This window comes from Nuphar pumila, chromosome 6 (assembly GCF_984573655.1).
Source record: "Nuphar pumila chromosome 6, dmNupPumi1.hap1.1, whole genome shotgun sequence".
Lineage (NCBI taxonomy): Eukaryota > Viridiplantae > Streptophyta > Magnoliopsida > Nymphaeales > Nymphaeaceae > Nuphar > Nuphar pumila.
This window is the reverse complement of record NC_143254.1, coordinates 23,574,297-23,599,996: the sequence shown is the minus strand read 5'-3', so window position 1 is coordinate 23,599,996 and position 25,700 is coordinate 23,574,297. Positions and strand designations below refer to the sequence as shown.

The window sequence follows — 25,700 nt, the reverse complement described above, 5'->3', positions numbered from 1 at the left end:
CCATCATATCATGCCGAGGTACTGTCAAACGTAGATTTTGACTGACTAGCTACTCAATTGTCTATGCTTGCATTCTATGAAGTATATTTTTTATTTTTAAAATGTGGAACTAATGTCTTTTGGAGTAGAATTTCTTATTCTCTTTTCCTTCAACCCTGCAATGTCTATAACTCCATATGGTTTCATTTTGTTGATGACTTCATTCTACTTAATTTTTGTCAGGCTTTCAAACATGTGTATTTTTTCTATTTCTGAATTTGTAAATAGTGAGGATATGCGGAATATAATTATGAACATGGAAAATTAAGACAGACAACATTGTTTCCTGGAGAGTTATTCACCAGAAGACAATAGATTTGATCTTCGCCAGTTTTTATATAATACAAGGGGCCTTTTCAGTTCCGCAAGATTGATGGACTTGTACAGAAAGCTGCAGCTTCAGCTGGCAGCATTCCTGCGGTAAAATCTAAGGACCCCGATACATATTGATATTAATGTTTCGCCTGCATATGACCTAAGATACAAAGAACCCCATGATGGTGTTTGATAGGCCATTCAACTTGCAGATGAACGGTACCAATGAGAGCTCAGACGGATTACCCTCAGAGCTGCCTGCCTCTTACCTGATCCTCTCTTTCAATGAATCGCTCAAATTGTTGGTCGTGATAAGGTCGTCTTTTGAACCAAGATGTGCATGGACTCTCGAGTCTATTCCCTTTTTTTATACTGTACAAAAGATTCTGGCAAGACAAAAAGCCGGGAACAAGAATGCTCCAGAAAGTTAGGTCGGTTAGCGGCATGTTATTGTTATAATTGTTCCCACAATTGACTACAATTGAGTTGTGACCTCTCAGGTCTTAAAAAATGAATGCCAACCCTCAAACAGTGAACAGGGATCATTGTGATCTGATCATTTTAGACCATTGAGATGTCATTCATTCGAAACAAGAACGGCTTCAAGAAAAAACATAAGGCCTATCCAAGTGATGGCAGGTTTGGGTGCCAGTTCATCTTGTGATCAATGGCATCCAAAGGAACTGTCACATCCCACAGAATTATTAAATAATTCATGCTAACCACATCTGTATGGTATGGTTAGATCTACCATTTAGTGGCCAGATTCATTAAACAATGTACCACCATTGTCCGACGTTAAAAGAGCCTCTAGCGGTGCAAAAAAAAAATGCACAAAAGGCGCCTTCATCAGCGGTTTAAATAGGGGTGGCAAAACCTGACACCACCCGCCAACCGGCCTCTTAGGCGAGTTCGGGTTGGGCTTAAGCCAACCCGTTTAATAAATGGGTTAGGCGGGCGGGTCAACCTGCCAACCCGACCCGTGAACCTGAGAACCCGTTTACCCGACCCAACCCATTTATTAAATGAGTTGGTGGGTCGTGTCGGGTTACCCGTTTATTAAACGGGCAGGGTTCGTGTTTGCCACAGCCGACCCGTTTAATAAACGGGTCGGGTTCGGGTTGAGGTATGCTGACCCGCCAACCCGACACGATTGCCACCCCTAGGTTTAAAGGCCCTTCAGTTATAATGCCCGTTTTGCACAAAATCAGTGCACACCCGATGTTGGCATCCACTGATACTCTCTCTCTCTCTCTCTCTCTCTCTATATATATATATATATATATATATATATATATGTGTGTGTGTGTGTGTGTGTTGGTTTTGTACCATGATATTTTATGGTAGTACATACTTTCATTTGTATGAATCTGACCACTAAATGGTAGATCTAGCTAAACAGATGTGTTTTAGTGTGGTTTATTTAATATGTTAATATGTTTTACTGCATCTAATACATTAGTCCATCTTATTTTTTAGAGTGAAAATGAATGACTCACAATTCATGAAAATAAGAATGGTTTAGAAATGGCATAAAATATCATATTTCAGTCAACTTTAACAAATAGAAATAGTAAATAGAACATGTTCCAAAAGTTGGATTTTGCATTTGGAGTTTAAATATATGCAACTCAAGTGTTAACCACCATATTATAATCTATTTTATTTGCAATCCACTTAGCAAATAGCAATTTTTTCAGAAAAAACCTGCACCAAATGTTGATTTCTACTAAATTTGGCATGCTGAACACGTCTATGAGGTTAAATTAAGTCAAAACAACTCACATCATGAGATTTCAACTCCATTATATATATGATATAGAAAAAATATGTCATGCACCCCCTTACCAAAAAGCGCCATTTGGCCAAACATTAAATTTTCCACTACACTTAAACTATTCTAAAAGGCACGTACACTGTCCTATTTTTTAATTTTTGCTAAAAGTTGCATCCCCGTGCCAAAAAAGACAATCTACCTTATCCTTATATTTTTCAACCGTGGTAACTACACTGTCCTTAAAGGACGGTAAAATTGAACAAAATAATTTTTGTTAAACTTTTATTATTTCTTTTAAGCTCAAAAATATTACTTTAAATTCTTAATTATTCTTTAATGATTTATCATTTATATTTTTTTAACGAAGAAAGCTGGGATCAGGCCGACCCCCACCAGTTATACAACTCATACCATTGGGTTTTGAACTTGCAAAGTCCCTACCAAACAAGTGAATCCCCTGTTGGTAATTTATCGTTTATCATAACAAAATTTTAATATCAATCTATTCGTGTTTTTAATTTAAAATCATCTATTCATATACTTAGAACCGTGACACGTGGACAGGCAGCTCATCTTAGAGGGCCCCACATATAGAGTAGTCAACAGAAACATTTGACCATTGACTCCCTATCCGGGCATGGGAGGAGAAAGAATGTACGGTTTGGTAATTTCGGCTTCTAAATAAAAAGCCCCGGGCGTAACGACGAGGAAGCAACAAATCTTTACTCCACGTGGCAGGATTCCATTCCTCAAACCTATTGTCTTTTTAATGACGTGTCAGACAACGTGGCGTAAAGGACAAGTCATCGCTCTCCGGGACAGCTCAGCTCGCATAGCGCTATTGGGCACGTGGTAATCATAGAGCCCCCTTGCCACGCCATTAGGCTAGAGCTAATGGATGGTAGACGCGTGGCAAGCGGTGGGGTCCTTCAGCGCCTCGGACGGTTGGCATGTTTTTCACAGAGGGGACAGTTGGGGGAAAGAACACGTGGCGTAGCCCATTGGCTTTCGATAAAAATAGCATGACTAAAATGCCCTGAGATTTCTATCAAATGAAAATCTTATCACAGCACTTACCAAACCTATAATGGAAGACCCATGTTTCGAGAGAGGCCATTAAAGCTTTTGACCTTTTGAAACCCCGAAATGTAGGGATGTCCATGGATCAGACTGGGGTTAGATATCCAGTCAAATCTGAATCCCTTTAGTTGGTTTTGATGAATATATCTGGTATGGTTGAGACTTTGACATCTCAACGATTTTGAAATCGATTTAACATAAAATCAGCTTACATGTAAAACTCATCCAATAAGCTATTTTAGCAAGTCGGATCCAAATTCTATAATGACTTCTTGCACCACAATTTTCATCCCATTAGAACATATCTAATCATGTTCAAATCAACAATGTCTTCCCTATAATTCAATCAGCCCTTTGGCTAGTCGATTGATAAACCTTGCAAATTGCTATCAAGTTGATATGCACAGATAATTTTGCACAATTTCAAGCCCATTTTTTAGGAAATGGTGATGACCAAACATCTACAATATCGATCTGGAGTGCGGCCTGTGAATGCTTGACCTACCACATTTTTTGGTACAAGTCACGAGCCACTGAACCCTTGATCGAGCTAAGATAGGGTAGCTGAATTCAAAGGTCCCATGTTGGTCTTTGCCCACCAATCTTCAGAACCAAGTCGAAGGTGGCCAAGCATGGGCTCAGTTGGCTCATCTCAAGTTTTCCTTCATAGTGGCCTGGCCTGGAATTCCAATTGCAAGAGACCCTCATTCGTCATTAATAAAAGGTTTAAGGGCAATTTCGTGATCTTCCGTTTTTCGTCACATGGTGGGACCCACATCTCCGATATTCTGAAGCGTAGACAATGGGTGAGCTGGATGAGACCGTGCGAATCCCACCATTTTTCTCTATCGGTCATCCTGGGTTTTTGCTCGCTGATTAACGGTTCAGATTTTTCGGCGTGTCCTTTTCGTTCGAGTACTAAATCATTTGTGGAAAGGGAAGTTAATTTTATCAAAAGAGATTTTAGCAGTTTATTCCTATATTATCGCCCATGGTTTTAGCCCATAATATCAAAAATACCATAGCCCAGATTGAGCGGATCTAACAGTATTGTTTTGAGGCAAGTGAACGGGTCGGATCTGATTCCGATCTTTGTATAACCATATCTGACCTGATTGGATCTATCATTACTGACCCAGATCTTTCCTGTACTTGAAAAGGTTCAATCTTTTTTTTAATCTACTATGCTAGTGGTATGTAAGCTTAACTCATATGATAGTAATACAATGTGGACATTTATCGAAATGGGTTTCTTTTTATCGCATGCGCTCGGGTACTTAAACGTGCATATGAATCTGTTGACTGGATGTGCTTGAGTTGGATACGGAAGTGATCACTTTGAATATGTTTATTTTGCTTTTGTATGTGTGACCCAACTATATCAATGGATAGATCCAAAACGGCCTTTCCAAGCCAAACTCGGTTAAAATTGAGAAGATATGCGGATCCACAAATATCCAAAATCGTTTAAATTTAACGAAGAAGGGTGGTTATGTAATTTCATAAAAGGGAGTTAAAACAATTGTGAGTGATGACATTTCAGTAATATGCGTACAGAGAGGGGCTCTTTCTTAGACTGCCATCCGAAAGAAAGAGCTATATAACTCTCGAGCTCTCTGTCGCGGTGTCGGCATAATCCCGCGAAGCGATTCCTTTGGTGTCGGAGGGCAGCCGGATTTTTTCCCGGCGAGGGTTCCGACGCCCTGTCGGTGGAATTCCGTCCTGAAATCTGCGACGACTGCCTGGTTCTCTGGAGAGCACAGCGAAGAAAACGATGATGAGGCGATCGAGCTCAGGCGAGAATGGCAGGTTCGGAGAGAACACAGCGGTGGGGGAGATCGACTGTGAGATGAGGCCCGGCGGGATGCTCGTCCAGAGGAGGATCTCGGAATCCGGCCGGTCATCACCGGAATTCCGCCTCAGGGTCGTCTTTAGCGCCTCCCTCTACGAGATCTCCGTCAATTCTCAGGCAACCGTCGGTAACTCCTCTCTCTTTTGGAAATGACAATAATGCCCTTATCGGATTGGAGGAAAATGTTTCTCCCATAGGCCTCTTCGTCTCCCTCCCTCAAACCGCATTCCTGGGAAGAGCTTTATCGTCGATAAAATGACCATAATACCCTCGTCTGTGCCACAGCGGAAATGAATATTCCGTGGGTCTTATCGTAATTTGCAGTTGCTGAATGATTACGTATTTTGGTCTCTGGTCAGGTCAGAAATTAGCAAATGCCATTATGAGGTTAATCTCTGGTTTGTGACTTTTTTGTCATAATCAGAGAGATTAATTAGTTTTTTTTATTTTTTATTAGACTTTGAGGGTAATTACATTTGCGTCTGAAAAAAATGTTGAAGGTTACTCGCTTACCATAAAATCACAAGCTTTTTATAGTTTTAAATAATAAAACAGGGAGATGTGAACATGTTAAATGGGTTTTCCACTTCTTTGGTGTTTTTATCGCGTTGATTTACTAGGAATCTACGCTCAGATCATGTTGTTTTCAATGAAAAAAACGATATTTGGAGTTTCAAAAATTTACACTGTTGAATTTTCAAACCTTATAAAAACCCATCCATGTGACTGAATGGAACGCTCCAAAAGCTGATTCCTATAAAATCAAGCAAGTAGATTACAACTGATTGATCAAAATATAAAAATAAAATGAAAATTCCCGAAAAACTTCTTTAACATGTTTGCGTCACTCTGAATAAACATATTTAATTTTGTAATTTGTTAATTTTTTTTCAATTCAATTCATCGGTAGTGGTTAGATGTCGTCCGTCACATGAATGGGCGATGTGACGTGAAGTTGGTAAAATTTAGGGTAATTTCTTGACACGGCCTTTTACCTGAGCTTCCATATCAAGTACCAAATTCTTAATATGTATAGACCAAACTTTTCCTCACAATTGTCAAAAAGGAACCTACTGTAAGTTACTGTTAAACTAATATCTTAAAATGTCGAAAACATGATCTTGGTCATGAATCGTTGGAATAATCAGACTCCCATCGTATATCGGTTCAATCATCTTTGTGTTAAGTTTGTAAGGAAGCCTACCAGCGTTTGAATTGTGTATTGTTCTTCACAGGGGAGTTGAAGAAAATCCTGTCCAGTGAGACAGGATTACAGCCAGGAGAACAGAGACTGGTGTTTCGAGGGAAAGAGAGAAGCGATACAGATTACTTGGACATAATTGGTGTCAAAGACAAGTCCAAGATCGTCCTCACTGAAGATCCGTCCAGCAAAGAACGTAGATACATCGAGATGAGGAAGAACGCGAAGATCCAAACTGCACGTAGAGCTATCTCTGATATATCCATGGAAGTCGACAAGTTAGCTGATCAGGTTTGTGAAAACCGCTGGTTTAGTCTAACCCTCCTTCCTCCTACAACGTAGCCACAGTTTTTCCCAAGATTTTGAACTTGATGTAGACATTGATTGTCACTAGACTTGATGAGTTTGGCATGTCTTGGAGGCTTAACAAGGCCTTGTTCTTATACAACCGTGGAGGACCAACCAGCTTGTTGTCATGCTAGACATTCCTGATCTTGCCTCCAGAAAGAAAAAGTAAATTAAGCCGAGTAAAATGCAATTATCACGGTCTAGTTATACTACACATGCTTTGAATCACATGATTATTGTACTTTACATTGTTAAGCAATTCAAATTAGATCATTTTGAGCCCCAAAGGGGTTTGGCGTAGTGGGGTGGGACCTAAGCCGCTAGACAGGTGGCCTAGGTTCAAATTTCATGTGTATCACCCCTTGCGCAAGCCGAAGCATGGTGACTATCCTGGGGTAAAGGGTAAGCCCACTGAGTTTTACGCTCAGTAAGTACGGCAAGCAATTGCAGTGCTGCTAGGTCTCTGATCCTGGGGGTGGTTTCTCCGTGTAAAATTCAAAAAAAAAAAAGTTAGATCAGTATAGCTTTCTAATAAGTTGCCTTTCTGTGTTTCAAAACTTGTTATTCTGAAATAGAAAGCAAAAATTAGGGCGTGTTTGATTCACGAGAAAATCTTCGCACTGACAGAACATGCAGCGTTTGTCCTAGCTGCGACAGGCAAATCTCATGCGCCCTTCTCTAAAAAACAATGAAGGGGAACAAAGCGGTCGTTTCAAACACGGTACAGCAGCCCACCTGGGGACCGCTTTTTCCCGTGCGGGCTTGTACCGCATGTCAAACACGCCCTTGATCTCCCAGTTTCCCCTTAATCCTTGTTGAATAAACCTTCTTACTATATGGTTATTTACTTGGTTAATTTTGCAGGTCAGTAGGATTGAGAAATCCGTTGTAAATGGGAAGATGGTAACTGAAGTTCAGATCACAACGTTGATTGAACTACTCATGATGCAGGCAATCAAGTTGGAGAGTGTTACCACGGAAGGTGAAACCACCAATGAGAAAAAGTTACAGGTTAGGACCATTTTTTTGCATTCATTTCCTGGAAATGAAGCCAATGCAATGAGTTCAGCAATTTTATTATACTGCAGCCCTCTTTTCGATTCTATTACATTCACAAGTTGAGGAAAAACATTCCTAACCTACACACAAGATTGCCTATGGATCATGAATTCCGTATTCTGTAATTCACAAAACAAATACTCCATAATTTTTTTGAGAAATTTACGTTTAACCTCCTAACCTGTGACAAATTTATGTTTAACCACTCAAGTTTTAAAAGTTTTCGAATAAGTTCCAGACTTTTCTACGTATTGCTCACATGACTGCTCATGTCCCTTTATCATGCCAAAATTACTTATTTAACTTTAACTACACTGCAACTGTTAGAACAAACTTCCAATCATTGATAAAAAAAACGAAATGGTTAAAGAGTCGACAGGAGTGATGAGATAGAAAACAGGTTCTTATCAAAGCTACTTATTTGTCTTTAACTGTACTACAAGTAGGGCTGGGATCGTCATGAACTTGTTAGTGTTGCTGAAGAGCCAAGCCACGAACAGCTCGTTAACCAAAATCAAACCGAGCACGAACAAAGGGTGCTTTGTTCAGTTCAACTCGTGTAAGCTCATATATAAGGATAGAATACATGGATTTTTTGTGTAATATCCATCACAAAAAGTGGTTTTGTATTGTTGTTTAGGTCATTTGACACTTAAAAGAAAGGTCTAGCATTCAAATCCCATCGTTGTTAATGTTAAAATATATGGTTCTTTTTAATGAGCTAGCTTGTAGCGCAGCCCGTCTACCTAGGAATATGAGCCTTGAGCTCAGTTAAATGACAAACAAGCTGAGCCTGAACAAGATGGGCTCGACTCATTCAGCCCGCTTACCAGCTCTAACTACGAGCACATAAAAAATAACATTCAATACTGAAAAAAAAATAGAGTCAACTAGAGTGAAGTGAGAGAAAAGGTGACATAGGGATCATATGAGCAATTTCTTCAAAAGCAGGCGGTTAAAAGTAATTTCATCATAAGTTAGGTGCCTATATATAATTTTTTTTCTACAACCCATGAACTAATTGTGCAATCAACCATCGCGCTTTTTTCTTTTTTTTATTTTATGACACGTATTTGCTTATGCTTTAATTATATGTAAATCATTACTAGCTTTTCTTAGTGTCTCATACTACTTGGCATTATTCACAATAATTATTTTCCCTTCTCTCTTTGTACTTTTTCTTTCAAAGTATGAGAACTTTTTTTTGGATAATCCAAGGAAAACCCCCACATCACTAGCCTCACCTTGGCTGGTAAAACCCTTAAGGTCCCCCTGCCCACCCGGAGTACACCAGGTTTCCACCTTGAGGCAAGGGATGCCACCAGTGGGTTTCGAATTTGTGACGTTCGGTCAACTTTGGTCACAAGTTGCCCCTACCAGATGAGCAGAGCCGGGGCAAAGTATGAGACAACTTGCCTTCTCCTTTACTAACCAGAGTAATTTATCCTTCATGAAAGCACATGTTCGACCATGCCTAACATTTGACAAAAGGTATAATTTTTTTCAAGAATTCATCAAATAATTCCGGTGCATAAATAAAGTGCAGCACCTTTTTTTATCTGATTTATAACTTGAACAAACTGCACCTGACGTGAAGACCTGATTGCGCTGGCTCAACCTGCCATCCTACAATCAACAACCTAAAACTCCTAGGCCATAACCCCCAACCTCTGAGAACTATGTTGGGTGTCAGCTTGTGCAGAGGGGAGGGGTGATGCCCATTTGAATCGAATCTGACGGGTCGTCTAACGATCAAGGCCTCACCCCGCTACGCCAACCCCTCTTGGGGTAAAGTGTAGCATCTTTGAAAATATAGGTCATAAGCTTTCACTGTCATGTTTGATCTCCACATGCATTAAACTTTGGGGACAGTTTCATCAGTATCATTAACTAACCACATTTCTGTCATTTTTTTTTATATTTACACGAAGAAACTACCCTCAAGATGAGACACAACCGCGCTGGCTTTGCCTGCCGTATTTACGATCGTTGTTCTGACAGCGTAAAACTCCGTGAGCTTACCCCTTGCTCCCAGGGAGTCGCCACACTTTGGCTTGAGCAATGGGGTGACGCCTATGGGATTTGAACCTTAGACCACCTGCTTAGCGGCCTAGGTCCCATCCCATTAAGCCAAACATCTCCGTCATTTTTTGTCAAAATTTTATCTTTATTTATTCACCAAACTTGAACAAGTATGATTGCTGCAGAGCAAGAGAGTGCAGAAGTGTGTGGAGACTCTGGATGCGCTGAAGGTCTCAAATGCTAGTCTCAAGCCTGTGGTTACACCAAAATGGGAGACGTTTGAGCCACCAATGCATGCTTCTGTTTCAACACATTGGGAATTCTTTGATTGAGTGCACGTCCTAGAAATTCCTACATTAATGTTGCAACGGTCATACGGTGAACACGAATCAGATCTAAAAATCAAGCCTTCGATGCAGCAGTTGCATACGTACAATAAGCAGTGATAATCTGGGTACCAAGGAAATGATAAAGAGGACCATGGAGAAACTAGAGTCTACTTTGCACGTGAAAGAAACACACTGGTATAGATGTGATTACAACAATCATGTTTGGCATAAGAGGGTAGTTTTCTTTTGTTTGTAGCTTCCTTATTGATGCATCCACTTCATGAGGGAATGGAATATGTCGTCTTTCTCATCATAATCAAAGGGTTCGATGAATTAATTGGCTCCCAGTGGCTTTTATTATTATTTTTTTTAATTTATTAAGCTGCCAAAACACACACACACACATAGAGAGAGAGAGAGGACTTGACTTCATAACCTTTCAAACTTATCGGCTTGCCTTCATAACTTACCAATCTGGCCACTAACCCATCTCTTGAATCTCAACATTTCCTCTTATCCTTAATATTCTTTCCCAAGTGGGAGCATGGGGATTTAGCATACCTAACTTGCTGACCAAATAAGTAAATTGATCCTTGCCAACAGCTTTAGTCAAAATATTCGTCAGTTGTCAGTTGATGTTTGCTTGGAACAAACTCGGTGCAAAAGATGGCACCTTGAATTTTTTTTCAGATGAAATGGCAATCGAGCACGATATGTTTAGTTCGTTCATAAAAAAAACTGGATTTGCTGCGATACACTTAATTCTTATCCAAATCTATATCACAGGGACATGCCATTTTGGCATGGTGTTGTGACCATATGACTATGGGTGTCAACGGGTTGGGTTTGGTTTGGACTTAGGTAGAACCAAACTTTGACCAGATTGTTGGGTATGGTATCAGGTTCAGACCCGGATCTGATTGGGTATACTATAAGATAAACCATATCCGGATCCGATAAGAACTACATGAACCAAGACCCGGTAAAATAATATTTTTTATCATTTTTCAGATTGTCGGGTCTGGTATAAATGTCACGAACTATACCCGAGCTGGACCTGGCCCTTACCCGGGTCTTCTTATTGGTCACCATAACTGGACCCTTAGGGTTTGATCCGGGTAAACCCGACCCGTTCACAACTCTATATATGACACATGACATGCCCATGATTTACTCCGGTTAGTATTTTTATTATTTTTAATACTTTTCAACACTTTTTATTGATATCTTCAATAATAAAGATATTCATTAATCAATACATCAAATAATGTCAACAAATATTCTTTAACCAAATAAATAATGTAAAAGATCCGTGCCCTCAAATTCCCAGTTTTCAGCACGTTTGAACGTTTAAAATAAAAAAGTTGTAAAAATAAGACATGCTTGTATTGAAAAACCTCTGTGACAGTGGCACAATATATTGTGAGGCAATTAAATCATTGATAAATTCAAAAATATTGACAATAATTTATTTTTTTGGATAATCTATTAAAAAAAACCTTCCATCACCGACTAAGCATTGGGTGACCTCCAGTTGGTAAAACCCTTGAGGTCCCATGCCCACCGGAAAGTACACCACTCGTGGGTTTCGAACGTGTGACACCATCGTCCCTACCAGATGAGGGGAACCCAAATACTGACAATAGCTGCTATACAAGATACATAATGAGAGATCCATTCCAATCGAGCATAGAAGTCAGCACATCAGGCCGGGTTCGGGTATACGAATGATCAGTTGTCTTATTTATGCACAGATTCAGCAAGCCTGTCCAGATCCCACTAGCTGAAACAGTTGGATTTTGGTTGGGTTTTTTAACCTATGATTCCAAAAGGAATCCGGATCCAAGGAACATTTGAAACCAGCAGCCTAAAATCATACCAAATAAGGGGTTATACAACAATCATAGCTGAAACCGGCAAAGACCATGCCTGCCTAGGGATGGGCATCAGGCCGGCCCTGCCCAAACCCATTTAGAGCTTGATCCATCGGGTTTTAAGTGTGGCCTGGCTCAGACCCATTTAGAACTTGGTTCATCGGGGTTTTTACCCATTCTTAATGAGCTCGGATTTGAAGAGCAACCCGTGACCCGGCTCATTGGTCCAATGGGCCAATGTTTAGCGGGTCAATCCAGCCCGGCTCAAACTCATTTATAGGTTATTTATAAATTAATTTCTCTAATACCAAAAACAATGAATTAAATGAAAAATGAATGCACATATCTAATTATCTTTCTATTTCTCATATAATCAATGCAACTAATAGTTACCAAGTTACTATGCAGCCTACTACTTAATTTTATTAATTAGGTAGTTCAGGCCCATTGGGTTGGCCCGGTAGCCCATGGACCGACCCGAAACCGGCCCATTTATATAATGGGCCAAGTTTTGGACCGGTAGCTAACTGGTCAAGGCCTAAAACCTTGACCCAATCCGGCCCATAAAAACTTGACCCAAACCTGGCCCATGGTGGGCCAGGTCAGCGTGGCCCACCGAGCTGCCCCGCCCATTGCCCAACCCTATACCTGCCAACCTCCTGGTCCAAATCCTAATTAAGCAGTGCCCCACCGCGTAGGATTTGGTAATGTCAGCTCATGATCTGATATTCTGAATCCGATCCGTTTAAGGAGGGGATCATTTTCGTCCTTGACCTGAGAATTCGTTCAGGAACTGGCGGGAGTCGTCGCGCCGAATATTTCAAAAAAAAAAAAAAAACTACCGCCTCGTCTTTGTTTCTTCTTCCCCTCTTCATTCTTTCTGATCGAGAGAGAGAGAGAGAGAGAGAGAGAGAGAGAGAGAGAGAGGATGGTGGACACAGTGCATCTGGAGAAGATGGGAAGAGAACTCAAATGCCCCATCTGGTAATTTCCCACGATCTCTCCTTCCCCACCCTCACACCCCCAGATTTTTCCCTCTTCCAGTTTCGGTGTTTTTTCATGGGTTTTTTGGGTTCTAACCGAATAGCCGATGATTGGATTATGGGACTTTGACAAGAAAATTTCACCGCATAATTTATTAATTTTTCTGGTCGCAGCTTGAGCTTGCTGAAATCGACGGTTTCCCTTTCTTGCAATCATATGTTCTGCTCGTAAGAAACTCATCCATTATGCTGCACATCTTGTTTAAGTTATCCATTTTTTCCGATTTTTGTGTTTTCGTATGAACCCCCTTGTTCTGTTTGATTTGAAAGAAGGAAAACCTAATTGGTGTTTTTGTTTGAGATTAGTTTGTGTATCTCAAAGTCGATGAAGTCTGGTTCTAGTTGCCCGGTCTGTAAGGCGCCGTATAGCCGAAGAGGTATGCAGATCAAAGTTAAAATTCATCTCTTTCTTTTTTTTTCACCTTTTGGCTGGACAAAGAATGGAGATTTCGGTATTTGAACATCCCTTGTATTGACGACAATTAGGAGTTGTTATTGTTGGCATGCATCCAAGTACTAAACTTGAAATTCAGGAAGAATATTATGTACCCAGATTCTAGAGGTTTTGGAGTTGGCAATATTAACTTATGAATGATTTATTCTTCTAACTCTACTTATGCCGAATCACATTGTTTGGGTTGCCAGTGGTTTGGGGGTTCCCAACTATGTCCAACTTAATCCTTTGTTTGGTAATGTCCTCCCCAGCTGCTTTAATTGTTGAGAGATTTTCAGTGTCCACCAATTGTCCCATTAAAACTGTCCTTGCGTAAAAGGATCCGGGACACTGCTTTTGTGTGATTTTGCTTTGAGAATGGCATACAAGAGAACACAATGCGACAGTAAATTGGACTCCCCCCTGTGACATAGATAAGAAACTCTAGGAGTGGTAATTGCCAATGAGAGCGACATCAAGTAGCTGTTCTCTCAACAATTTATTTATTTTATATTTTTTTTACCTCAGAGATCCGACCTGCTCCTCACTTGGATAATTTGGTGGGGATTTATAAGAGCATGGAACTTGCCTCTGGAGTTAATATTTTAGTGACACAGACTCCGTCTTCAAATGGGAAGCAAGGTAGGCTACTGCTTTCTTATGTATCAATAGTAAACCGGTCTCTTAACTTAGCAACATGGTCGTTTACCTCAATTTCCTGGTGTTACATCTCAAAAAAGCTGCCTTTTCTTCTATGCTGTGGTTTTTTGGAACCTAAAAAGGTGTAGAGCAAAATGGTTCTGATAAACCCATAGCCAATGAGCCACCTGGAGCAAAACAAAAGAAACAAAGACTATCCAAGCCAAGGTCAGGAAGATCAGTGAAAATAAGTCATGCAGCTCCTGAATCTCACAAGATAATCAGGCCATCGTTTCTCAACAAGAAAAGGATTCAAGTTTCACCACACCCAAGAAGAAGAAACAATGGGTCACCAGTAGCATCTGATAAGATTCTTAAGTTGGACAGCAATGTGCCGGGTGATAATAAAGGAAAACCATCCTGTGGTAAGAACTCCAGGGATGGGGAGAGTGAATCGAAGCCTGAACACGAGAGACATTCCTCGATTATATCAAGAGAAAAACATTATTTTGGTGACAATGGGGAGGTGATTTTATCTCCTTTTTTCTGGTTGAGAGAGCAGGAAAATTATGATGAAACTGCAGAAAAGCAGAGTGATCAACAGTTAGAGGTGGACCATGTTGTTGACACACCACCGTATGCTATGCCAGCATTTAGCGATCTAAAGGATTCAGAAGATGGTAGTCCAGAAAAGGTGTTTGTCTATGCAGCTCTGTTTATCTTAATCAACTCAGTCCACCTTACTGCAAAGTCTTGAGTTTTAATTCTTTCCTTACTTGTTCAGGAGGAAGTGCATTCGAGATCTAAGCTTCTCAATATATATGATAGTGAGATGTTTGAATGGACACAAAGGCCTTGCTCTCCTGAACTGCATTCAACGGCTCCAAGGAAGCAGGTTTTTCTCCTTTCTTTTGGCATCCAATTCTTCAGTAATATTTCTGTTATATCAAGGCTTTATTTAGCTTCAAAGCATAATACAGGACACAGAAAAGCCATCGTCAACGGAGAAGGGGTACAGTGAGCCTTTGACATTTTCAACTGAATTAGCTAATATGCAAGATCATGTAAGGAACCAAATTTGTAAACAAGGGCTTAATGTGACAGAGAAGGGAATACACGATTTGGAGTGCCCACAAAGTGAGAATAATGGTAGTTCACGCTCAAGAGCTGGATCGATCCAAAGACCTCAAAAATCATGCACTAGGAAAAGTAAAAGATGCCATATTAAAGAAAGAGCCCAGGAAACAAGATCTAGGAGTGGGACAGTCAATGGCAACGCTAGTGAAATGATGAGAGGAAATCCCAAGTCGTCAACACCTGAGAAAGAAGGAATTGAACAGTTGATCAGGCCTGCTGATATCCGTGAAACCATTGCAAACCAGGAGCTCAAAGGACATGATAACATGGATGGAGATATTCTTGGTCTGGAGTACCTGGAAGCTGCAAAGAATGAAACACTAGATCCAAGGAAGAAAATAAACAAGGGCGTTCAAAAGCCTAGCAATAAAAGTAGCCAAAGCAATGCTGTTGAGGAAAGTAAGAAAAAGAGAAGAATACATGGGTCTAGTGATGCTAATTCAGATGAACAACTGAAAGATATTCCTAAGTCATCTTCAGTTGAAAAGGTATCCTTCGACTCTTCAAGGGACTTGAATGGGATATGTAATGGTGCAAGGAACCAAATTTCTGGCGTGGAGAATGATAAAATGGATAAGGAAGTGCCTGCTGCGGACTTATCTAACTCTGATAGAAGTGAAATTAATGGTTTTGAGAGTAAAACAAGTGAGAGCAGTGTAGAATGCCATACCCGACAAAAAAGGAAAGGAAGAACCGTAAGTAGAATTGGGAACACCTGCACAGACAAATGCCATGAAAAAAATCCTGAACTATCTGCAACAGGGAGAATATGTGGATCCTCTTGTGGGATTACTGAATTGTCTATTTGTGCGAAAAGACAAATCTCTGAGGTGGACCCTAATACACTTGATGCAGAAGCAGATCATGAGGGATGCCCACAAACTAAAAGGCATGTGCGTCTAGATTCAAGGAGAAAAACAAGCATTCGTTTCGGAAGCTCTTGCCATATCATAAATCAGATGAATAGGGTAGAAAAGAAAAGGAAGGAGCCAGTTAGTCGGATTTCTTGCAGTGATGGAGATCAAATCCCAAAAGAAATTGCTGTTAATTCTGATTATGTTTCTACAGATGAACCTAAAGTTTCTGGAGTGGAAACATGTTTACAAGATGGAGCTGCCAATTGTTCAGCCAAAACTGTGGCAGTTATGGCAGGAAAGGATTTGACACTGCGACATTGTGAAAACAAATGCAGTCCAATTTGCTGCGTATTTTGTCATTCTTTGGATGATTCAGAGGTAATCTCATCCCTCAAGTTTGAACTGAAGTATTATTCTTGTTACCTTATAGAATTCTAATTTGTATTTTTGTGGTAAAACATAGGTTACTGGGCCAATGCTGCATTTTGTCAATGGCAAGAGTGTTGCTTCAGATTACAAAAGAGGATCCACTTTCATCCATGCCCACAGGAATTGTGCTGAATGGTAAGTTAAAAATTAAAATGCATTGCATGTACACATGCATATGCTTGCAAATGGGCATGGATGCATTCTCAATGCACACAAACACGCATTCAGATGGCATACAGAATTTTATCTACTGTCATTAGATGTGTATTTGGTTCCTCTGCAGATACTTGTGGATACTTGCATGTCATGACAATACATAATGTCGTGCTTATTAGCTGCCTTGGCATTCCATGTCTTCATGTTAGCATTCTTGTTTTTGTAATTTCAATTAATTTGTGGCAGTTTTTATTTACTTGAATATTTGGTTCAACAATGAGTTTTGATTCGGACATATGCACACAGATAGTTTGACATTGTTTTTGTATGTGTGGGTTTCCCCTCAATAAATATTTAAAAAAAAATTGCAGGGCTCCAGATGTTTACTTTGAAGATGAAACTATCATTAATCTTGAAAAGGAGGTAGCAAGAAGCAAAAGGATCAAGTGTAGCAGCTGTGGGATCAAGGGAGCTGCTCTTGGGTGCTATGATAAGAATTGCAGAAAGAGTTACCATGTTCCCTGTGCCAAATCAATTGCAGAATGCCTATGGGATATGGTGAATCTCTCTCTCATGCTTAGGGCAAACTTTTCAACATTCAAAGAGCTCATAGTTTCACAATGGTGCAAAATTATCTCACTCTAAAGGAAGGTTGTCTGTGCAAAACTATTTCACTCTAATGGAAGGTTGTCCCATATTGCAGGAAAATTTTGTCATACTCTGTCCACTTCATTCTTCAGCTAAACTGCCAGAAGAGCAACCCATCCAGCAGAAGCGAAGGATCAAGAAAACATCGCACAGAGCGTATGCTGCCATCCATCAGCTTACTCTTTTATCAGTTATCACCTTTATTGCACTATGCCCTGTGAAATTTGGAAGACTGAAGCTTCCATATTTCTAGATAGATGAATGACTGGATGGTTTTTCTGTCATTGGACCAAGAAAACTCGTGGAAGTTTCAAGTTGTTTTGTTCAGTTAATGGTTGTAAGTTGTAACCTGCCTCGGGCATCTGAGGGTCTTAAACATTGGAATGCTATACTCTGTTCATAGTCACAGCACAGCCTCACATGTCTGGGACTGGAAGCAATTATAGAGAAAGTCAATTTTTTTTGGTTGCTAGACTAATTTATTTTAAATTGTTAGGGATATGCAACCTCAACCAACGATAGGCACTCCATGGCATTGGGCTTGTGGTACACCCCAAAAGTGGGTTATAAACTGTTCTGCTCTTGGGAATTCTGAGAAGGTATGCTGGAACCTTTGAATAGTGTATTAGAAGATGCCTACAAATGATCATTTTCTCTGTTCCTCTTTTCCTGAAAAATTGTGAAACATGCAGGAGCTCGTATCAAAATTCTCAAGGATTGCGGGATTACCGGTATCAAAGCGATGGTGCTCAAGTGTCACCCATGTTGTTGCATTCGTTGATGAGAATGGAGCATGCAGGCGAACTCTAAAGGTCTTGATGGGCATCTTGGAAGGGAAATGGATACTGAACATCAACTGTAAGTGCAGTACGGCAAAGCTCCTAGTATTGATATGTAGTGGTGATATGTGTGAACTCTTTTTTGTTTTTTTATGATCATATCGATGCGTCCTGTTTCGTTATGCAGGGGTTAAAGCATGTTTGGAGGCCATGGAGCCTGTTGATGAGGAGCCATATGAGATCACTCTTGACATCCATGGTTTCCATAATGGGCCTCGACATGGTAGAATGCGACTTGTGAAAAAGGTTTGTTTAAATTTCTCTCTGAATGCAAGCTAAGTTTCTCCTTTACTTGATTTTTTCTGATAAAATGATTTTACCAGTACAAATACTCATTTCATGTCTTACGGCTTATATATATTTTAAAGATGAAATCCACTATTTTTAAATTCACTTTGTTTGGCAGTTACTGTAATTGAATTCATCTCTAACCCACTTGGGTTTGTGCTCTCTAGCTTCTGTTACTTCAATGCTTCTCACTTCTACACCAGTCATGGCACTGCTAAAGGGCCTGCCTAAGCCATATAGTGAGTTTAGCACTTTATGAAACACACGCTTAGCCTACAGGTTCTAATACTATGTAATTCAGCATGAGAACTGCAGCTGTTACTGTGGGTGCAGTTGCTAATCCTCGGAATAATTTGAGACAAATTTAGTGTTGACTAACAAGTGATGAAACAGCTGTGGCTAACTGAATTTTGAAGCTCAGGGATCAAATCATCAGACTTCAAAGCCAAGATGGCCAAAGTGACCAACCTTCCACATACTCAAAAAAATCTAGTAGTGTATCTCAAATCCATGGTTGAACTTGGGTGTCTTCTACTGGGGGGGGGGGGGGGTGTTCAGTTTTAAGCCTTGACACTATCATGAACTGGATCGTTATTGTTAGGGAAACTGAGATGAATTCACTAAGAGTCTGTTGCCTAGTCAGCCGATCTTCCTTAGCCATCTTTTACCAGACTTTTATTGCATAGTTAGAGTTGGTGTTTTTCACCAAACGTTGATAATTTATAAGCTGTTTCTTTCAGGAACCCAAGCTCTTTAATGGGGCGAAGTTCTACTTCAGTGGAGAATTTGCAGCATGCTACAAAGGCTATCTGCAGGATCTTATAGTTGCAGCAGGTGGGACAGTTCTTCAAAGGAAGCCCATCTCAAGGGAAGCCTTAGCCTCCCAAACTTTCATACTTTACAATCTTGAACTCCCTGAAAAGTGCAAATCTTCAGAAGCATCATCCATTGTTGAAGGCAGGCGCAAAGAGGCTGAAACACTGGCAAGGTCTAGTGGTGCGCAGGCTATAGGTCATTCATGGGTTTTGGACTCCATTTCCGCATGCTCGTTGCAGTCCCTAGACAGATTCCAAATGGCCTGATCAGTTCCCTCTGCTGCTTTACAGTATAAAACTGCTGACAAGAGCTAATTGACCTGTTGAAATCGTCTCCAATTTTCAAGTCTGAGTTTCAAAATAGAATAAAGCGTTAGGTGGATAATGTATCTATTTTTGGCTGTCAGCAACCTGCTTTTTTGGGGTCATAATTCCGTTCGAGTAGGAGAATATGGGTTTTTTCCTTGATGCTGAAATGGGCTTTAAGAAAGTTTTCCTTCCGTTTGCAGCACCGATCTCAATATTTCTTTCAATCATGTTACTTAACATCAGTGTGTGTTCGGGGGCGGTTATATGGGTCAATCTAATTTTGAGCCCTTCATATTTAGTAGGATTCAACTGATTGAGATGGCAAATATATATATATATATATATATACTTTTTAGAGTAAAAAATATCTTTTGTTTTAGAGAAAAACGAGATAGTCAGTCACCATTGTGTCAAAGTCAATGGGGTATCTTTGTAATGTTAATTTAAAGAATGAAAGTAACTTTTCTAAATTTAAAAGCAACTTTATATTTTGAAAAGAGTATATGGTAGTCTTGTGCCATGTACCATACGGTGGTACACATTCTTACTTGTATAGACCTAGCCACCAAATGTCAGAGCTAACAGTACAAATGTGTTTAATGTGGTTTATTTACTATCCTAGGAGGAGGTCTATCATATTTAATAAGCCGCAAGATACAGTGGTAAACCAATGGTTCACAATTCACAAAAATGAGGTTGGTTTAGAAATTGTATAAAACATCAGGTAGTTTTAATGCATTAAAACAGCCCATAAAACATGCTATATGCTAAGCATGATTCAAAGGATAGATTTTGCTTCTAGAGATCATGACTATGTAAATCAAGTTTGCCCCACCACATGTTATGGCGGTTCAGTATCACAATAGAAGCACCTTTTAGAAGACGTCATTGCTTTTAAGGTTCAATTTGTTGAATGTGCTAATGATCTTTTATTATTTTTAGCTTTTTTTTCTGAGCTAGTGAACCTACTTAAGCTGACTTGAGATGAACAGACCATGTTGACTTCATAGTGAATGAGGGAAAGGCTGTTAGATCTACTCAAACTTTGGGAATCAGTAAGCTGTAGATACCAAGATGTGATCATGTTCAGTTCTCCGGTCTATGTAAAGTGGTCGATCAAATTCCAAGATTTTCTTAAATGTGTTCTCAGTCAACTTTACAAACCAACAGTTGGATATTCTCAGCAAAGAGCTCAGATACCTTGTTTTTTCTCTTTTGACATGGCAAAACTAGGCAAGGATTTTTTTTTAAAGCAGGTTAAAGGATGATTTAATCATTTTAAAATAGTTCAGATCATATTAAATAACAGTTACGAAAAAAATCAGACAGATCATAATAGATAGATGGACGATTTTAGATGCACATCCTTCATAACAAGGACAACAAAGTTCAAACTCATTAAAGGAGGCAAGCATTCAACTGAATGTAGAGGATTTAACTATTTGGCTATAAAGGGGAGATTCATATTTCAGTTGCAGCACAGGATATGTAGCATTAAATCCTTATACTGTTTGAATTGAATGACTGACATCCCTAAGCTAGATCTGCTTACACCCAATGAAATATTGAGCAACCTTTGTACGGTGAACAAAAGTGAGTTTACTTCCCTTGGCCTAGTCAAAACACCAAAAGTTTTATACACGCTTTTATTTAAAGGCATTCTCTATCATATACTTGCAAAAACATGCAGGGTAGTGATAATTAACATACCAAAATTTCCCTCTTATCCATGAAAATAAAGTAACAAAAATCCAAATAAAAATGTGCAAGGATAAAAGAAAAATGAAATGCAAAAGGTCAATGACCAGTGATCACAACTGCACCTGCAGGTGCAAACTGCTGCATGCTGAGCTTTGCAATATCATATACATACTTTACAAGGTAAAGCTAAAGAAGAATTGTTAGCTGGCCATGGCAGAGCTTCTCAAGACAACTGCTGTCTGTCTTTCCCATCTAGACCAGGAAAGCACATAAAAAATGGCATGAGCAGTTCTACTTAAATATTAGAATGATGGAAAACAACGTGAAAAAAGACCAACGTGCCCACACTCGACTGTCATCTAATGTTGCAGCATCTTGCTGGGCCTCTCTTCAATTTATCCCACAGACAAAACATCTGTCTAGGAGACTGATAATGTGCTGTGTAGTAGTCATCCATGCATCCATATTGACAGAATTTCCAGTTGTGTGAATACTGAACTATAGATGAGCTATTGAACTCCTGGACCCACATTCCCATACTGACATCCTCCATCTTGAACAACTGCCACCATGTCATAAACAGAAATAAATTGTCAAGTTTAGATACATCTCCTGGAAGAAATTGCAAGCTACTAGCAGAAAGTCCAGAGTGTCTAACCCTAAGACTCTGGTTGGCATGCTGGGAAACGATAAATCTGGCAATATCCCCAGAAATTATGTAACCAGGCCCATTGGCATAGGGTGGATACACGTGTGCTGGCCACTCCTGCATCAGTCATGGAAAGTAGATTTTTGAGTAAAGCTCATTATACAAAAAGTTCAATAAATCCACCATGTGTGCTGAGAAAAAATAATCAAAGTCCAAATGAGCTAGAACCGACAGCAAATTACACAACACCATGGGACCACAATAATTTTAAATGTCCTTGTTTTTCAAGTAATTTATCTCTTTTAAGATACTTATAATTTTGTAAGCAAATAATTGATTTTATTCAGGTGCTAAATATCCTGTTGGCCAAACTTACAGACAGTGACTTGAACCAATTCACACAAGATAGAATTTATAATCACACGATTTGCACGGATTGGACCAACTTAGGTCAGCTCACAAGCGCAGAGTTGTTGCATGTGGCACTAACTAGTTGGCTGTTCCACCTGGTCTAATGTGCAACAGCCTTGATTAAATTCCAAGCGAACATATTTTAATCCTTTTCTTAACCTGAAAATACAATATCTATTGTCTCAATAAAGAAAGATCAAATCATTACAAACTTCTTACCCCCTGTTTGGATCAATTTATAAACTGCACCTTTCAATTTATGCTTATTTTAAAAAGCAAGTTTTGGTGTTTGGATCTTTTCTTTTACTTTTTTTAATGACACTTTATAAATTTCACCCAGTTTTTTAAAGCAGCGGGAGGCCTACTTTTTTCTTTTCAGAAGTAATTATTTTCTTTCATCCCACTTCTATCATTCCCATCACCACTACCACCATTTCTCCACCATCATCACCACTACTTCTCCATCATTACCGCTACCACCACCACCATTACCACCACCTTAGTCATCACCACCACCTTAGTCATCACCATCGCCATCACCACCACCACTACCATTAGCATCATCACCATTATCATCACCATCATCACTACCAGAACCACTACCACCATTACCATCTACCGTCACCATCATCATCCCTACTCGCAAATCTTCTTTTCTTCTTTATTATAATTTAAATAGTGATGATCCAAAAATTCACTTAATTAAAACTGAAGGCAAGATTTTTCTTTATAAAATGTGCATAACTTTATATTTGTAAGCAACAAATGAAAATAGATCCAAGCAGGGCATTAGAGAAGATTCATTTATGTTTTTTTCTAAAACCAGATAATATATGCATCTGCAGGCAATAAGCAAATTACCTCAAATGTGACTGCCCATTTTCCTACTCGGAGAGGCTTATGCAAGAGATTCAAGTTTCCCATATAAAGTGGCCTCCTAGAAGATATAGCCTTGATTTCATTTAATACAGTATCCACCCTCACAAATGTGTCATCATCACATTTCATAATGTATTGAGCAGACAGGTTGTGCACCTGCAAAGAATTTTTTCCTTTTATCAGCAAGATGATCACACAAAGAAGCCAATTTATAGTGGTAGTGGCACACAATCTTAAATGAGTATGCTTTAAAGGAATTTAAGAAAATGAAACACTACCACACTCACCCCATACTTGCAGATGGCTACAGTTTTCAGTACCACAAGCTCATAGCGGTCTATGAAGGGAACAATCACAATATCACCAAAATACTCTGCTTCTTTCTTCAGCAAGGCGTTCACCTCCTTCCTTCCATTCTGTATTCAGCACAAACTTTTTTATAGACCTACACAGAAATTCTGCTTCTAAAACAGCTAACTGCTAGTATCATGCAGATTTATGCATGTTTTGCAACAACTGCAATTGGTTTCCTATGAGAGACTTTAAGCAAGCAAGAAGCCGTACTTCTATACACTTGCACAAGAATGCAGTTCTTAGAACTTAGGTCCAATATAAGTCAAATGGACATGACGAGAAAAAACATTAAACTCTGCCACTCAAGCATCTAAACCACCAACTTAAACAAACACACACACACACACACACACACACACTGTACAAGTAAAAACGTACTGTTGCATTGGTAGGCACACAATCCTCGTCACTTTCAATCCTAGACATATTCACAAACCAAAATTTCCAAGGACAAAAAAATATCATCAAGAGTACAGACTATGATTTGTACAATTAAATCCTAGAGAGGACAAATAGCAAAACCTCTTATTTGTTTACTAGGACTATTTGTCATTTACTAGGTTTGTTCCTATTGTTAAGATTAATGTAATATAAGTATATATATATGTGGGAGTCAAGTCAAACTAGCTTTGACTTGCTCCCAACAGCTAGAACTCTAGCCGTTAGGAGCTAGTCAAACTAGCTTGACTAACTCCCAATGGCTAGAATTCTAGCCATTGAGAGCTCTCTCCCACATGTAGTATTTCCCTCTTTTTCACTTATTCTCTCTTTCTCTTCTCTAGCTTTATAAATATGGAAGGGTGTGTGCCTTTGTAAGGTAAGAGAGTGATGGGTAGTATTGGGGCTGTGTATTATTTTTTTTAGTGCATTGTTGTGAGACTTGAATGTAATTTTATTTTGAATTTCTTTTAATGTCTATTATGAATAAAAATATTTATTTACATTTTGACATGTCTTTTAATTCTTAAGTTTGTTGCTTAAATGTATAATGTTTTGAGTCTTGGAGATCATCATGGAGTGCATTGAAATCTACACTATTTCGTGACATGGTATCAAAGTGAGGCATCGGTCTTGGAAAGGATTCGTATTAATAAATGAAATGGATTCAAAGATTTCACATTCCTATCTTTGGCTTCTTGTTTTTTTATATGGTAAGTTTCAAAAAGGAGTTATGTTAAAAATAAATATTTTTGTGAAGTATGTGAAAATTGTGGTGTTTTGATATGTTTTAGATTATGGATGTATAGTGAAAAACTATATTTTGCATATGCTTTTACACAGTCGTTTCATTTGATAAAAAAATATTTATTTTTATATTGTGCCTTATTGTGTATCCTCTTGTGGGATTTGTGATTGTGTTCTTTTAGAACACCTCTTTTTTGTTCCCTTTGTGGGTATTGTGAGTGTGTTCCTTAGAGAACACCTTTGTAGTTATCCACTCAAGTTGAATAAGTGGCTTATTATAATATTATGTGTTTTGGAAAATGCTAAAATTTATATTTCTTGACATATGTATGGACTATTTTTGATTTTTTTAATATATTATGATGTGATCAAGCGTAATCTTTTATCGTGATCTATTTTTAAATGAGGCCTTTTTTAATATGTTATTTCATATATATTTGAGCAATATTGCTCTATTAAGTAAAGAATATTTTCAAATGACACGTGTTGGATTAAGATTTTTTTTGGTATATGCCTTAATTATTGAAAGGCATAAGCATGACTTGTTATCGTATAAAAAATGTGTTTATCTTTTGTGATTTCTCTCTTGCGTATTGATATTCTACATAATGCTTATTAAAAAATGTTACATTATAAGAAAAATCTCTTATTTAGTGTAATCATATATATGTGGATCTATATAGCTCTTTGGGAATCTCCATTTGATTGTCTTCAATTGCTTCATAATAAACTTATGATTTAGCTTTAACTTCTTAGTCATATGTGTTCTTGTCGCTTTTATGAGATTTATTAATCTTTTGTATGAGATGTGCTTAGTGCACTTATTTTAATTAGTGGATTTATGATCTTTTGAAGGATTCTCAAACTTCATAATTCCACCACCTCTATGAAGAGTGCTTATGTTGGGCATGACTCGTTATTTGCTTATTCAAGAATGTGAAAATTATCATGAGACATCTTGTATTGCATATAATTACATCTATTGACATTGTTGTGCATATGATTGCACTAATTTTTATTCTAATGTTTTTA

The 25,700-nt window shown here is 38.8% G+C and overlaps 4 protein-coding genes across 5 annotated transcripts in view; 3 read left to right on the top strand and 1 right to left on the bottom strand.

Annotated features, from left to right (window-relative positions):
- Positions 1-4,840: 4,840 nt before the first annotated feature.
- LOC149834347 (BAG family molecular chaperone regulator 1-like) lies at positions 4,841-10,363 on the top strand. The gene is made up of 4 exons (XM_090011351.1): positions 4,841-5,190; positions 6,299-6,555; positions 7,477-7,623; positions 9,879-10,363. The coding sequence occupies exons 1-4, from the start codon at positions 4,986-4,988 to the stop codon at positions 10,023-10,025; spliced, it is 756 nt and encodes a 251-aa protein (XP_089867477.1). The 5' UTR covers positions 4,841-4,985; the 3' UTR covers positions 10,026-10,363.
- A 1,376-nt stretch (positions 10,364-11,739) lies between these two features.
- LOC149834346 (protein BREAST CANCER SUSCEPTIBILITY 1 homolog) lies at positions 11,740-16,187 on the top strand. The gene is made up of 2 exons (XM_090010077.1): positions 11,740-14,014; positions 14,155-16,187. Exons 1-2 carry the CDS (start codon positions 13,951-13,953, stop codon positions 14,766-14,768), a joined length of 678 nt encoding a protein of 225 aa, XP_089866203.1. The 5' UTR covers positions 11,740-13,950; the 3' UTR covers positions 14,769-16,187.
- On the top strand, positions 15,298-19,767 carry LOC149834345 (protein BREAST CANCER SUSCEPTIBILITY 1 homolog). The gene is made up of 9 exons (XM_090009348.1): positions 15,298-15,793; positions 16,217-16,383; positions 16,469-16,569; positions 16,962-17,148; positions 17,294-17,394; positions 17,735-17,837; positions 17,931-18,096; positions 18,205-18,323; positions 19,106-19,767. Exons 1-9 carry the CDS (start codon positions 15,298-15,300, stop codon positions 19,445-19,447), a joined length of 1,782 nt encoding a protein of 593 aa, XP_089865474.1. The 3' UTR covers positions 19,448-19,767.
- Positions 19,768-21,181: 1,414 nt separating this feature from the next.
- The window catches only part of LOC149834344 (hydroxyproline O-galactosyltransferase GALT2-like), a 37,455-nt gene continuing 32,936 nt past the window's right edge, over positions 21,182-25,700 (bottom strand). Inside the window, exons 4-7 of one of the 2 annotated variants that reach the window (XM_090011350.1) lie at positions 23,417-23,545; positions 23,112-23,285; positions 21,849-21,956; positions 21,182-21,752 (exon numbers count right to left, since the gene is read on the bottom strand). In XM_090011350.1, coding sequence (XP_089867476.1) covers positions 21,546-21,752; positions 21,849-21,956; positions 23,112-23,285; positions 23,417-23,545 — 618 coding nt within the window. In that variant the 3' untranslated portion in view covers positions 21,182-21,545. Of the gene's footprint in view, positions 21,957-23,111; positions 23,286-23,416; positions 23,546-25,700 lie in introns of both variants that reach the window. The other variant, XM_090011349.1, reaches the window with a different exon arrangement.